The sequence below is a fragment of the Oratosquilla oratoria genome, chromosome 13 (assembly GCF_046742065.1).
Source record: "Oratosquilla oratoria isolate Oo_2021 chromosome 13, ASM4674206v1, whole genome shotgun sequence".
Classification (NCBI taxonomy): Eukaryota; Metazoa; Arthropoda; class Malacostraca; order Stomatopoda; family Squillidae; genus Oratosquilla; species Oratosquilla oratoria.
Window position 1 is genome coordinate 52,350,319 of NC_134789.1, and position 15,000 is coordinate 52,365,318.

At 40.2% G+C, this 15,000-nt stretch overlaps 1 protein-coding gene across 1 annotated transcript in view; it reads left to right on the forward strand.

Annotated features, from left to right (window-relative positions):
• The first annotated feature begins 2,342 nt into the window (after positions 1–2,342).
• The window catches only part of LOC143032238 (uncharacterized), a 59,128-nt gene continuing 46,470 nt past the window's right edge, over positions 2,343–15,000 (forward strand). The window contains exons 1-2 of the mRNA XM_076196707.1: positions 2,343–2,498; positions 2,621–3,123. Of these exons, the coding sequence (XP_076052822.1) occupies positions 2,343–2,498; positions 2,621–3,123 (659 nt within the window). The remainder of the gene's footprint in view (positions 2,499–2,620; positions 3,124–15,000) is intronic.

Consider the following 15,000-nt stretch of genomic DNA (forward strand, 5'->3'; position numbering starts at 1 on the left):
ATATGTATATATATATATATATATATATATATATATATATATATAATATGTGTGTGTGTGTGCGTGCGTGCGTGTGTGTGTGTGTGTCTATGTGTGTGTGTGTGTGCATGTGTTTGCGTGTATGTGAACATCATGGGATGATCTTTACCTCATTCTTTTACACACACAATTTACAAGTACCGTTAGTGTATAATACCAACTATAATCTACGGGGGTGAGACTTGGAAATTGACGAGGGTGATGAAGGTAAGAAGTGCATAGAAAACAATGGAGGAAACTGTTCTGGGAACAACACTGGAAGGCAAGAAGATACCAAGATAGGTGAGGGAGCACTCTTGAGGGAGATTGGGCAGGGAAGTTAGACAGAAAGGAGGTTAGGAGATGAAGCAAAGGAAGAAGAACATACCGACAGGAGACCTTTTAGTCCATAACTACGTGTATTCATGAGTAGACGCCGTGATATTAGTGTGGAGTGAAAAGATCAGATTAAAGTTGGAGAAACGAGATAGGAAAAATTGCAGGAGTGACTTGATAGAGGTTGACGCATTCGTATTTGGGAGATTGAATGATTGATATTCATGTACAGGGTGATACAAAGAAATAACCGAGAACATTATCAAATAAACAATAATTCAAGAATACAGTTCTAGGTTAATAAAACCAACGGTGTTTTTGAATAATTTGTAATAAGATGTCAAGGTCCTCTTGGAAGACTATGTCAACATATGTTCTAAGAGTTTCCCCGACGCTTCAAGCAAACTTGGACTCGGCCTGGAAATTTGTTAATGACATGAAGTGGCCTCCTGGAACCCAGGTATGGCTTCTGGCTTAATTGATTAATTAATTGTTGCCTCGAGTTTCACTAAGTAGAAAACCTGCAGCCCCACAATGACTGGCAACAGTCCACGGAACCTTCCACACATCTCTATGGAAAGAGACTTTGAACTGTGATCCGTGTTGTATTAGTGTGGGACTCTTTCTGTGTCACCAGGTGAAAGTGATAGGGGGAAGGGAGCATTTGTCTGTTGAGAGTTCTCCTTATGTAAATAAGTGTATGGAATACAGTTGAAAGTGATAGAGAGAGATTTTGGGCCGATTTTCAGCCCCTCAGAGCTGCATCCCATGATAGAAGTGACGGGGTTGATGGGTTTTGAAAATGGTCAACTTCGCTATCCATCTTGTAGGACGAACCCATGCAGGTACCCATCATTGCTCCTTGGTTTCCGGGTTGTTGACATGAAGACTGAACTAGCCCCACTGATAGAAGTCCAGGAATTTAAATCTCGTGGCCACGAGCCCTTTCCTGGATCGCATCAACTACTAATGAAGTGGTCTTCAGACTTACTTCGTACGGATTACAGAGTTTCATTCCTGCTGGAATCACTGTTCTCTTGGTACTTCTTCTTTGGTCTAACTTTGACCGAAACTTTCTCATGATCACTAGGTAGTCTTCAATGTTGAACGTAACAACTTACTCTTCATTGTCCTCGAACCAATAATGGATGATGATCTTATGTTTAGAAATTGCTATCCAGACAATGTATTTACCACAATGGAGAGGTCCGTCTAAGGTTTCCTTCGAGGGCTCCATGCCCCCAAGAGATGCAATTCTTAGAAGTGACACCCTGAGAGAAGAATGTGAGCATCGTTAGAAAATTTCTTTTCAAATTAAAAAAAAAAAAAAAAAAAAAAAAAAAAAAAAAAATCGAAATTTATCCATTTGAAACTGTTGGTACTTAGTTTCGTCTGAATCCTGTACGGGGATAACTTCTGCTCATTCCAGAGTAACCTTCGGAAGGATTCTTCTAAATACCAAGACCAAGGTTATGAAACTGTTGGTACATGGCCATCCAGTTTACCTTATCCCCCATCAGACTTTGTTTCATCTGAATCCTGTACGGGGATAGCTTCTGTTCATTCCAGAGTATCCTTCGGAAGGATTCTCCTAAATGCCAAGACCAAGGTCGTGGCTCCGAAGTCGAAGTGATTTGCACGGACTTCGATTAACAGAGTTCTAGGCCGTTACAACGGTTTTTGGTGCTCTTGCTGAGTGCAAGGGTTTTGGGACCCAAGACAGTATCCTGGTTTTTGAAACTCTTCACTCATCTCTAGATCGTTTGTTTTGATAGAGATATAATTTTTTTATTCTTCAAATTTGTTCTGAACTGCTTTGTAAACATTTGTATAGAATATGTTGATCCACAAAACAATTTCTACTTAACTGTCCAGGCAACTACTGTAATAACTGTATCTAATACCACCATATTTAACACCACCATCTCTAACACCGTCGTATCTGATCCACATCTAATTGCATACCTAACACCATCTCTAAGGTTACCATGTCTGACACCACCTTAAACACCATATCTAACACGACCATATCTTACTCCATATCAAACACCACAATACCTTACTTCACCATGTCAAACACCACTGTAGCTAATACTATATCTAACATCATAACTGACACCACCACACCCAGAATTGTGTCCGACGTATTTACAGCCATTTTCACCACTTGTCCTAACACCACTAGAGTACCATCTCGACTAATACTATGTACACTACAATATTACTACTTAAGGTATATTACCATCACTTTCATCCCTGTTGTCAGAAGTTCTTCTATCGCCATATTTTCCACCACTGTGACCATCAGTGTCATCACCACCACTGCCACCATTATCCTCATCACCAATGTTATTTACACCACTTTTACCATATCACAAACCTTACCACGCATGCACCACTGTTACCAACATCACCACTACCACCATATCCACCACCACCATATGCACTATCACCACATCCACTAAATTTACCATCATATTCACCACCAGTACCACCACCACAACCACACTTTCCACCACCACCACTGCCATACCCACCACCACCCGGCCGACCATCACCACCCTTTCCACCACCGCCGCCACCACCAGTAGCAGCAGCAGCAGCAGCAACAGCAGCAGCAGCAGTCTCGTCAGTCGGATTCATGAGAGCCGAGTGTGCCAGTGTGCGCGCGACCCTCGTCCCGCTCAGACGTGGCGCTAGTTCCGTTGCGTGGCAAGGGCATATCCCCACTCCACGCTGTCCCTCGCGCCAACCGCCCTCCTCCTCCCGGTACAAACACACCCGCCACGCCCTTGCCGTTTCGCCTGCCCCTGGGGGGGTTCCTACAGTAGCCTATTAGGCGGAGGATACTGTGTATATGTATATACATGTACATACAGTGGGCACTCTCTCCTGGAATTGTTGATTTTTTCATGATCCCGCTCCTCATGCGCAAAGGGACTTCTTGATCAAATATTGTGAGTCTTGATGATTCGCAAGTTTGCTCGGATGAATTAAATGCAGAGCTGTTTGAGTTGCGTCGACGTGCGAGTGCAGTGAAAGGGACTTTGAGCGAGTTGGGAAATGAAGCGAGTGGAGGATCAGGCAAACATCAACCTCGCCCTCTCCCTCGAAGTCGGCCCTCGAACTTAGGCCGAGGAAGAACATCGGGTGGGGTGTGGGGTCAAAAGAAACGTAGGGGACTGATTTGGTACATGTAGACACTATCTCCCCCTCTCTTCCTTATTTCCTCTCGTAATTGATTTGACTTCACTTCTTTGGGTTGACATGCCCTGTGATGCCTATAGGCTGGGTCTGTGATCCCCGTAGATTGTTCCCGTGTTGATATTACGCTGGACCTACGTTACCCATAGGCTGGCCCCCATACTGGCACTCTCAGCGATTTCGTCACTTTGGACAAATCGGTGTCGTTTTTCTTTGCCCACTGTCATCCCCGTCCAGCCTCCCTCCCCTCCCTTTCTCTCCTTCCCTCATGGTCACCCCCCTCCCCACCCTTCACCCTCCCCCCGTCCCCTACGCCTCGTGAAATGACATTTCCCCCCTCCTTCGTCTTGTCAGTCCATCGCTTTTTTGTCACCCCATTGCCCTCCTTGTGAAGCCATTACCAGCCTTTAAACCCATTCACCTATTAACCTATTTCCCTCTTGCTACCTCCTTGTAAATCCATTTCCCATTTATGAGCCCAGTGAATTCTAAACCCATTTCTTTTGTTTGAACCCATTTTCCTTTTACGATCCCATAACGTTACTGTAAAATAAATTTTACCTTTTATTCACCCATTTTATATACCCATTTCTCTTTTGTGAACCCATGTTACTCAGATGAACCCATTACTTCCTCGTAACCCATTTTCCTCTTGTAGGACCATTAGGTTACAAACCCATTCTTCTTTTGTGAACCCATTTCCCATTACTTCCTTGGACAGTCGACTCTCTTTCTTTCAATTTTCCTCTTGGGGCCAGGGAGGTTCTTCGTCTCAAGCGCTCTAGACGTCTTCTAGTAAGACATCTTCAAGTAAGACCTCTTCTAGTAAAACCTCTTTTCCTACTCTTGTCCTGGGGTTAGACTTCTAGATGAGTATCGTCTTTATAATTTTTGTTCTAACTTGAGGGAAGTTTGGAAAACTAGATTAGAAATAAAGACATCCATTCAAAATAGATAAATGAATAGAGAGATAAATAGATAGATAAAGGAATTAATAAATAAAAAATAAGTAAATAAACAGATAAATAGATAAGTAAACAAATGAATAAATAGATAAATACACAAATAAAATTATAGAAAAAAAAGTGGTGTTGAACGGAGTGTAGAGTATCATACGATTTACAAATTAGCGTGACACTTTACCTCGTTGAGCTTCTCTCTCGCCTCGTAATGGCTTGGGTCCTGAGCTCGATTCTCAACGGCCACCGGTGATTGCCAATTGCCCCGGCTATATGAACACATAAGTCAAAGGTGGCGGCTATGGCTGAGCGGCTAATGATGTAATCCAGCACCGTTAGAGAACTACCTGCGTCAGGTTAGTAAACAAACCCACGGCCATTTAGTGAGTATTAGTGATTCTTCTAGTGAACTAACTAGCCACTGACGGGCTAGGTCCCGTCCCTTGAATGAAAGGAATCGTCCGGGGTTAACCACAATTAAATCTGTCAAGTGTTTCGTCGGGTGGGGAGATTTAATTTTGAAATTATCAATCTCTTCAGGTCTAGGCTGTGGCTTATCTGAATAAAATCACGTGTTGTCTACCAGAATAAAAAGAGGAGAGTTTGCCACAGGGCCGAGGGAATTGAGCAAAGCTACTGTTATGTAAACAAACCAATGTTCAAATGGAAACGTATTTGTTTCTTCATTTCGGTATCTTATCATTTATTTATTCATTTATTTACTTATTTATCTATCTGCTTATTTATTTGTTTACTTATCTATTTATCTATTTATTTATTTATTGTCTTTTACTTTGTTTGAATACTTTTCATGATCTCATTCTCATTAATTCGGTCTTACCTTTCCCTTACTAAATCTTCGTCTCTTATGGTGAACTAATCGCTCTAGTAAATCTAACTAGTTAAGTTAACTAGTCCTTAACCAACTAGAATAGCTGACTAATGAGCCAAGTAGAAGCTTTTACTAGAAAACCTTATTTGAACTAATAACCCTTCTAGTCAATTACCTAGGACCTAGGGAAAAATTGATGAGAGTAAATATAACAGTAAATTAGCCTATTTTCTAGAGGTAATTAGTGTGTCAACTCAAGGGGGGACGCCCTCTCTTTACTAATGAGCTTGTTAGTACATAAAAATAATAGAAAAATAATCTTGTAATCTCATCTATTATCTTAACTGATCTAGTCTCATATCCGCTTTAATAAGTGTCTTATCTCCTGAAACGCTCTCGTCCAGGACGCACTAATGTCATTTTCTAATAAAATAATCGTTTCCTAGTAAGCTAGTAATATGTGTTCAACCAGCTATAGCAAGTTAGTTTTCCTGGTCTCATGAGAAAACTAGCCTAAGTTATTAAATTAGGACAGTATTAGATCATATGTGAAGGTAATGTCCATTTAACTGTTCCTTTTAGTGAGCTAGTACTCTTTTTTTAGGAAACTAGTAACTAACCAGCTCTGAGCACTAGTTATCTAGTAAGTCACTCATTTTCTAGTCAACTGTTTACAAACGAATGTCTCATATCTAGGAAATAGATTTCCTCTTCTAGAAAAGTATTCTATATTTATGAAAACTTCCTGTTAATAGTAAAAAAAGAACTGTTATTCCTTGGAAAGCGTGCTACTATTCCTGTATTACAAATAGTAAATTATTCATTCACCTAGGACGAACTATTTTCTCTTAATTATCCTAGTTTATTTTTACTACTTGTTTATTTCTACTATGTTCTTTGTTGAATAGTAATACACACTGTCTATGCGTATGAACTAGTCACTCAGCAATCCTTCTTGACTATCCAAGGATATTATCGCTGTGATTAGTGGATAGTAGTACCTTTCTTTTTGAATAGAGAAACCTTTGACTATTGCTAGTGGCTAGTACTAAATCTTCTCTTTGCCCACTGGCTAGTTGTTCGTTCTTTGAAGATAGTACAGTTAATTTTCCTATAGTTTGTGTGTGCTACTCTTCTCTTTGAGTTATAACTCTACGTCAAGAACGATCGGAAGATATTAATGACAACAGCTTTAAGTCGATTGTAACATTGAGAGGATTTTATTTGTTTATTTATTTATTCATTTATTTATTTACTTGTTTATTTATTCATTCATTTAATCATTTATGTATTTACTTGCTTATATATATATATATATATATATATATATATATATATATATATATATATATATATATATTTACTTATTTAAGTTTTTGACATACCTTTGGGGGAAAAATCGAAGTTGTCTAACTCATAAAAACAAACAGTACGGTATGTTGATTCTGTTTGGCACCTGATAATTTTATTCATCTAAAAATCAGACCCAGGGATGAATCATAAGATCTTAAGTAAAACTCAGTCTCACCTCCAACGAGAAGTTTCTCTCAATTGACAAAAAAAAAAAAAAAAAAAAAAAAAAAAAAAATATATATATATATATATACATATATATATATATATATATATATATATATATATATATATATATATATATAATAATGATTAAACAAATAAATAAATAGATAAATAAAAAAAAATCTACTTAGCTTAGAGGGATCCCTAGATCCACTTGGCCCTGTCATGGTCCAAAAGGTCTCTAGCCGGTTTGATCGCGTGGTGAACGGCAACTTGGAAATATCATTTCTTTAAAATCTGCATTATTTGTTTTGCTCTAAACGCGTATAACACAACAGAAACGTCTGGACTCGCAAATATGGTAATACAATAGCGGGAACTGTGATTATAGTAAACACTGACATGGTTTCCACGCGGAGACCTGGTTATTTCTAGTGGCAGAGTTTGTGTTTTTTGTGCATGAAGGATGACGATTTTCGTTAGGTGAAGGTCGGGACGCGGATCCTGTGTTCTGAGTTCCTTTCCTTTATCTGAATAAAATCATCTGGCGACAAATAGAATAAAATCCTTAGAATGCATTCAAGCATATGAACACAATTAACTCGGGGGCATTGCAAAATTGTTCTTATGTTTTCTTCTGTATATTTCTTTTACTAATATGTTTTAATTTTTGATTGAAAACGACCTAAACTTTGTCAGTCTAGAAGGCTCATCTCCAACCTTCAAAGAAATAAAATTTTGGTTTCACAACTGACCCCAACAAACTCCGAAAAAGTTCACATTTGAATGCTATTGCCTGGTGGGAACCATCACTGATCCCTGGGGCACTCCTCTCCTCTCTAATAGGTAAAATCGCCTGACGAAGCCAGAACAAAATATGCAACGGGTCGTATAGTAATGTGTGGGGTACTGGAATGGTGTATCACCTAGTTAGACCTTAACTTTCCTATCTGTTGAGTAAACTCTTCATACGTAAGCAATTATAGTCTGTAAATGGTCATACAGGCAAGTATGGGCTAGTAGAGCAACTGCCCTGTCTGTCTATTAATTTTTTATTTCTATTTTTCTGCCGGGTGAATAGATTAAGTGGTATGAGCCAACTACTGATATAGAGTAAGTCATCTTCTACAGATATATCTATTTTAGTTATCAATTTTTTTTTAACTTATCTATGTATCGATTTATTAATCTATTCGTCTGTTTTGCGACCTAGTTGTTCTCTTCGCCTCGGATCCTAAACCCAAAATATTAGTTAAAAGATAAAAAAAAGAAAAAAAAGAATTACGACCCACTCTCCTGAAATGGGTCGCGATCCTCATTTTGAAAAACACTTGTGGAGAGCAGACTAAGCCACTCCTCTACTCAAAAAAATAAAAAAATTCTTGTTTGTCTTTTGCTATTTTCTCTTCTTATTTTCTGTTTCTGTTTTTTCTCCCCTTGGGCAATATTTTTATTTATTTATTTATCTATTTATATATTTCAAATTTTATTTGATACATTTCTGCACCACCATTTTCTTTTTATTTTCTATCTCTCGCTTTTTATTTTTAGCATCGTCACGTAGGTGGTCTGCCTAAGTAAGGCCGGTTGATTTTATTATGCTGAAGGGGCAGGTTTATCTTTTGGTCTAGCCAAAGCCAGACAGTCTTATTCTAATGAAGGATATCCCCAGGAATGTAGGTATTAATGCTCTCGAAGAAATTAATCAATGTAATAATTTATTTCAAATTAATTTATTCTATTACAAAGCGATTTCATTCAGCTGAGAAAGAATAGGAGCACGGCAGGCTTTGCACTAGGAAGGTTGAAAGTGTCCTGATTGTGTGCAACTGAATGACACAACGTGTAGAGTGTGTTACGGTGGAGAATATCATTCATTTGATGAACCTTGAATGAAAAATCCTGCTGCAACGATGTTTTGTTTGAGTACTTCTCGAGTCTCAGTGAAAGTCCGAGGACCATTGAGACGTCAAAAAAGGAGGGGTCTTCGAAGTCTCCTTCTAGCTGAAGAAAACCATCTGGGCTGGATCCTGAGCCCAAACGGAAGGGAAGAAGGAACAAACCTGACGAATGCTCACCTCTTGGAGCGTGGCAGAATCTTCGGCAGGGCAACTAAGTTCGCCTGGACGATAAATCAACTTGGGTGCCAAAGAGGGAGTGTCTGAGAGCCTCCTTCCTCAGTGCCAAAGAGAGGAGGGCTCTGCCTCTCCAGAGCCTGTGCTTCCTCCTCTCTGAGTCTGTACTTTTTCGCTGAGGAGCGGGAGTGCCTCTTAAGTCCCAGGAAGTGCCTCTTGTCTTTGGATTAGCTCTGAGAGCCCAGATGAAGAATCTTCTTGAGTACCAAGTTGGCCTGTATATTTTCTGAGCGCTAGAGGTATTGGTAGTACCTGCTTCCCTGTCTCCATAATTCCAAAAAACTGCCTTCTAAAAAAAAGAAAAAGTAGCAACAGATAGTAAATGCACCTCTTAAATGCCATGAAATGAACGTCTGCCTCTTGAGTGCTTAAGAGGGAAGGATGCCTACCTCCTTAGTGTCAAGCTGCTGCTTCCTAAGCATCTCTTTTCTGAGCTTTTCAGAGGTGGGAGGTGAAGTGGTGCATCTCTTTGCTACTTTGAGTGTTCCGGTGTTCTCTCTCTCTCTCTCTCTCTCTCTCTCTCTCTCTCTCTCTCTCTCTCTCTCTCTCTCTCTCTCTCTCTCTCTCTCTCTCTCTCTCTCTTCCCCCCCCCCTCTCTCTCTCTCTCTCTCTCTCTCTCTCTCTCTCTCTCTCTCTCTCTCTCTCTCTCTCTCTCTCTCTGTCTCTCTCTTCTCTCTCTCCTCTCTCTTACTCTCTCACTTTCACTCTCCATCTCCCTCTCCCTCTCCATCTACCTCTCCTCCCTGCCTATTAGTCTCTCTGTCTGTCCATCTGCCTATATGTCTATCTGCCTACTTGCCTGCCTGCCTGTCTATCCGTCTGTCTGTCCATCTGTCTATCCGTATGCCTGTCTACTGCCTGTCTGTATGCCTGTCTACTGTCTCTGTTGAGACACTGTACTTTGGCCCGAAGGTATCTGTACCAACTCACACCTTGGATGAGAAGGCATCCTTTATGGGTTTGTTTTGGTTGACGCTAGACTCTCTTTTTCAACTAAACAGCCTATCTCTGTCTTAAGCGGTGCCTCTGAATTTGGGGTTATGAAGAACTGAAGGGTTCTCAGAAGCTTCCAGGAGGGTCTGCAGATCGGTAACGAGAAGTCGTTAGCGGATGCCAGACAATTTTTTTCGTTGTTGATATGACCTCCAGAAGGCTAGAAGACAGTATTCCATAAATGTGGGAGCTATGAATGAAAATCTTGGAAAGCACTGGTCTAAAGGAGGTCGCAGTAAATCGAAACTTCATTATGAGGTGTGATTTAATTTCATATATCTATTCGAAATGATATATAGAAATGTACACATATAAAGCATATCTATTTATCAAAATAAAAACCATAACTAAGTCTGTGTCCTTGTTAAATATGTAAATCTTGAACCTTTGTTAAAACTTTCGATCGAAATTCTCTAGCAACTATGAAATGTGCGTGATTTCAAATTGTGCAGTACTGGCAAAGCTACGAATACTGCAAGTGCTTCAGTATTTCAGGAGTAAGGTGTCGTTATTCTGAAATGTTTTCAAGGCTGAAGTGAGGCGAGTGTGCTGCTCAAGACCTATCAGGCCTCCGAACTGAAGTTGGTCTTCAAGAAAAAAAAATCGAAGGAAACTTTTGTCCAGTCTTGTTTGTGTTCGCCTTCAGAATAGGTGTCCAGACATCATTAGACGCTGAAGTTTTGTTCCGAGCTTCAGGAGACTTGAAAGACAAACAGTGTCTCTGAACTACTGACATTACTGAACCGTATAATTACAAAGTTTTTTTTAAAGGGGAAAGATGTATGTAAATGAAGAGGGCAATGGACTGTGGTCATGATATTTGGATCGCCACTCGACTGTTTCTTTCATCTGACGGTGCGTTTTAAATTTTATTTTGCGAATGTGTTACAGCGTTTAATTCGACTCGATACATACATACATATGCCAAAAGGCTTTTTCCCTCCACTTGTAAAGGAGGTAGCCAATCAAGGATACCCATCAACCATCCCACGTCTATCCAGCTAACAGGAACTCTGCCAACACCGTCCGACATCGTTATGGTTGCTGTTGTTGCCATTGTAAATATGCTTGTTTTGTGAAAGAAGTTAAGTTTTCAAAACAGTAGAACTATAATTTTTCATTTCATATTTATTCTATTTATCTTCTATAGAGTATTAGCAAAATCTCTGTTATGGATCTAAACATCTCCTGTTGTTGCCATTGTAAATATGTTTGTTCTGTGAAAAAAATTAATTTTCCAAATAGTAGAACTATAATTTTTTTCATATTCTATTTATTATATTTATCTTCTATGGAGTATTACCAAAATCTCTGTTCAGTGTCATCACTGACATTTGATTAGTAGATTTAACATCGTTTAACAAGACTATCAACAACATGGAAACCCTAACATTATTGATGCATTTAGAACTATTAAAAAAATTTAACCATAGAATTTACGATAAAATCTATCTTGGGGACTACTGTCAATGACTAATAGAACTATCGACATATTTGAACCATAGATTAAACAGAAAATTTAGACAGGAGAACTACCAACGTCTTGGAACTCCTAACATTACTTTATTTATCATGGCTGTGAGAAAAAAAAAAAAAATGCAGGCATGCAATGTTTTGAAGATCTTGAAAAAATGTACATTTTAAAATGGCGCGTGCTTATTTATAGGGTCAGTGCGACATTTGAGAAATGGCAACTTACACATGTGAGCAAATTATTTGAAAAGAAAGACAGCATTTGTAAAAAAAAAAAAAAAAAAAAAAAAAAAAAATCGGATGGCATAGTTTTATGTTTGAAGACTAATTTCCACTCGAAGAACAATGCTGATCTCTTTAAACTTCCGTTACCACTCCTTTCTGTTAATCTTCTGAAATCTTTCCTTTATCTCTTCGGTGCGATATCGTCTCCAAGGATAAAATTGACGGCTATAGGTAACGAAATACAAATTATCGATTTTCCTCACTGTGCAAGAATAAGAATACGGTCATATCTAGTCACTCTTGGACCTTGGGGCCCTTTCCCCGAATTTGGAATCGCTGCAATGAACCTAACTTAACCCAAATTGACCTAAACTAACCTAACATAATTTTAGCTAAGGTAAGCTAAGCTAAGCTAACCTAACCTAACCTAACCTAACCTAACCTAACCTAACCTAACCTAACCTAACCTAATCTAACTTAACCTAACCTAATCTAACTTAACCTAACCTTACCCACTCTAACCCACCCTAACCCAACCCAACCCAACCCAATCCAACCCGAGCTGATCCAACCCGACCCGATCCAGCCCAACCCAACCCAACCCAACCCAACCCAACCCAACCCAACCCAACCCAACCCAACCCAACCCAACCCATCCCGACTCAACCCAACCCAAACCGACCTACCCCAACCCAACCCACTATGTACTCCGACATATATGTCATCAACAAGGGTGTGTATACACACGTGCGGCAAACATGCAACAAACCCGACGAAATCGGGTTCCTGCTGGCGTTTCTTTATGTCGGCAACATGTAGTGTGGACGCTCCGTATGGCTGGATGTAGAGTTTGTGACTTCGAAGGAATCACAGGTGTTGGTGGAATTCCCCCACCGTTGGTGGAGTTCCCCCACCATGACGGGTTGATTTCATTCCTCTCCTTGGTGGCTGGAACTTGCGCGGTAGCGAGGGGTTTGCAGTTAGACTTAAAACTAGATTAAGTCAGAAACATCTGTAATGTTGGAAACTGTGAATTTGTGACCTAGCTTGACCTAATATGATTGAACCTGACCTACGCTAAACCAGCCTGCCCTGCGCTAACCCCACTTGACCTGGCCTCAGTCGCAATGGCCTTACCTGACTTGAATGAACACCTTCGACCAGGTCACAGTGACTGTTTACGCTGTTTTTGCGCTATAAAGGTAGATATGTTGCCGATGGCGTCAACAAAGCGCATCTTGCTATTGGGCTCAAGCATGGGACTTCTCGCGACAATCCTTTTCGATTCCCTGTGGACGGTGGTTCGAGCCTCTCTAAAGTCAAGACTGCTACAACAACAACAACAACAACAACAACAACAACAACAACAACAACAACAACAACAACAACAACAACAACAACAACAACAACAACAACAACAACAACTGCTTCTACAACTACTACTACTACTACTACTACTACTACTACTACTACTACTACTACTACTACTACTACTACTACTACTACTACTACTACTACTACTACCACTACTACTACTGCTTCTACTACTTCCGCTCATGCTGAGAGTGGTTACCATTATTGAGTGTGATGGGTCACCCGTGAGTACCACCACTGAGGATTGTAGGTTACACGTCTTCCGTACACTTGAGAGCCTAATGCCAGACACTAAATGGTTACACACATGTAAATGAATGAAATAGTCTGGCGATAGTAGGAATAAATGACTGAGTACTAATAGGGACGGAAAGGGTGGCATTGCGGACCATTGACTGTTTATGTGGCTGGACGAGACGAAGGGAATGATTATGATTGCGATAATTTCATGCATTTGGCAGCTAGATGGTACAGGTTCTTACATTTGCCAGTTAGGCGCAACACGTACACTCGTATTTGCTTGATGATTGTAATTAATTCCTATGCTTGAAGGCTCAGTACGACAAAGAGTACCTCTGCTTTTACCGGCCGGATGTGTCAAGTTGTTGGATGGGTCAGTTGGATGAGACAAGTATCAGCGAACGCGCCCTGGATGCAAGGTCTCCTTGTACTTGGTGGTCGGATGTACCAAGTACTTTCCGGTTGGATGCTAGGAGTACCTGGCTCAGTTTGATGCGAATGAATTGTTACGATATTGCAAGTACCTTAGTGCGCCTTTCGGATCTAATAAACAGTACTTCTGCAGTACATGATAGCCAGTCGCGACAATAAACTACCGGTGAGCATTAGTATCAGTTACCAACTAAATGCGACGAGTATTTATTTTTTCCGGTTAATTCTGAGATAAACGAAACATTCTGGTATGATCAATCAACGTTTTTATCTGTAACTCTTAAGCTTCAGGCGGTGTTTTCGTACCCTGTAGTTCTCCCCCCACTCCTGAAGTTCTGCAGTTCATTTTCTGTCGTGGTGCCGAAGAGAAATCGAGACACTTGTGACTCTTCTCGGAGGGAGGAAGAAACGCGAAGACAATTCATGGCAGCGACGTGACGTGGCTCCAGGGGTGACGCTGACATGTTGCATACGTGACATGACGCGTTATCGAGTCCGTTTAAGCCCCGACCGACGGTGCTATGGGAAATCTGTATTACTTATGATACATTTTCTGGAGCTCGTGGGCAGTGATCCTGGATGTAGTATTTCTGTATATCAGGGTTTCAGCAACTCACCATAGCTCGTTGGAGCCGATTGATTAATCTGTCATATCGTATCACGAAGTCCTTGCTTGGCACCATGAGAAATGCTGTCGCCAAAGTCATTTTGTAATCGCACGAATACAATGAAAAATGTGCCTAATGCGATCCGGACATAAGCGCGTAAATTCGATGATAGAGATACGTTCAGCTGGTGTTACTGATGGTGAACGGCTGAACTAGTGAGGCGTTCAGGCGGTGTAGCTTCGCCGTTAGTGTGTGCAAACCTTTAGTGTTTAGTGCGTGGTACGGCTTTGTTATTACTCAACGTGAGCTATGTACCCCGAGAACGCTGACTATGCAAGTCGTTCAAATTTATCGCAAAAAATTTCCAATGTATTCCTTCTGCATTCAACATTTTTCATTAGATATATGTATACATGTATTTACATATGCTCATATGTATGTATTAAGATATGTAATATACATATAAACGTGTGTGTGTGTGTGCGCGCGCACGTGTGTGAATGTGTGTGTTTGTGTGTGTGCTTGTGCATGTGTGTATGTGTGTGTATGTTTGTGTGTATGTGTGATCCTCCTATTAGGGGAAATCCGTGGTAGAGTAAAGCATATATATATACACACATACGTATTTCAGATTACGCTTTTATATTCTATAT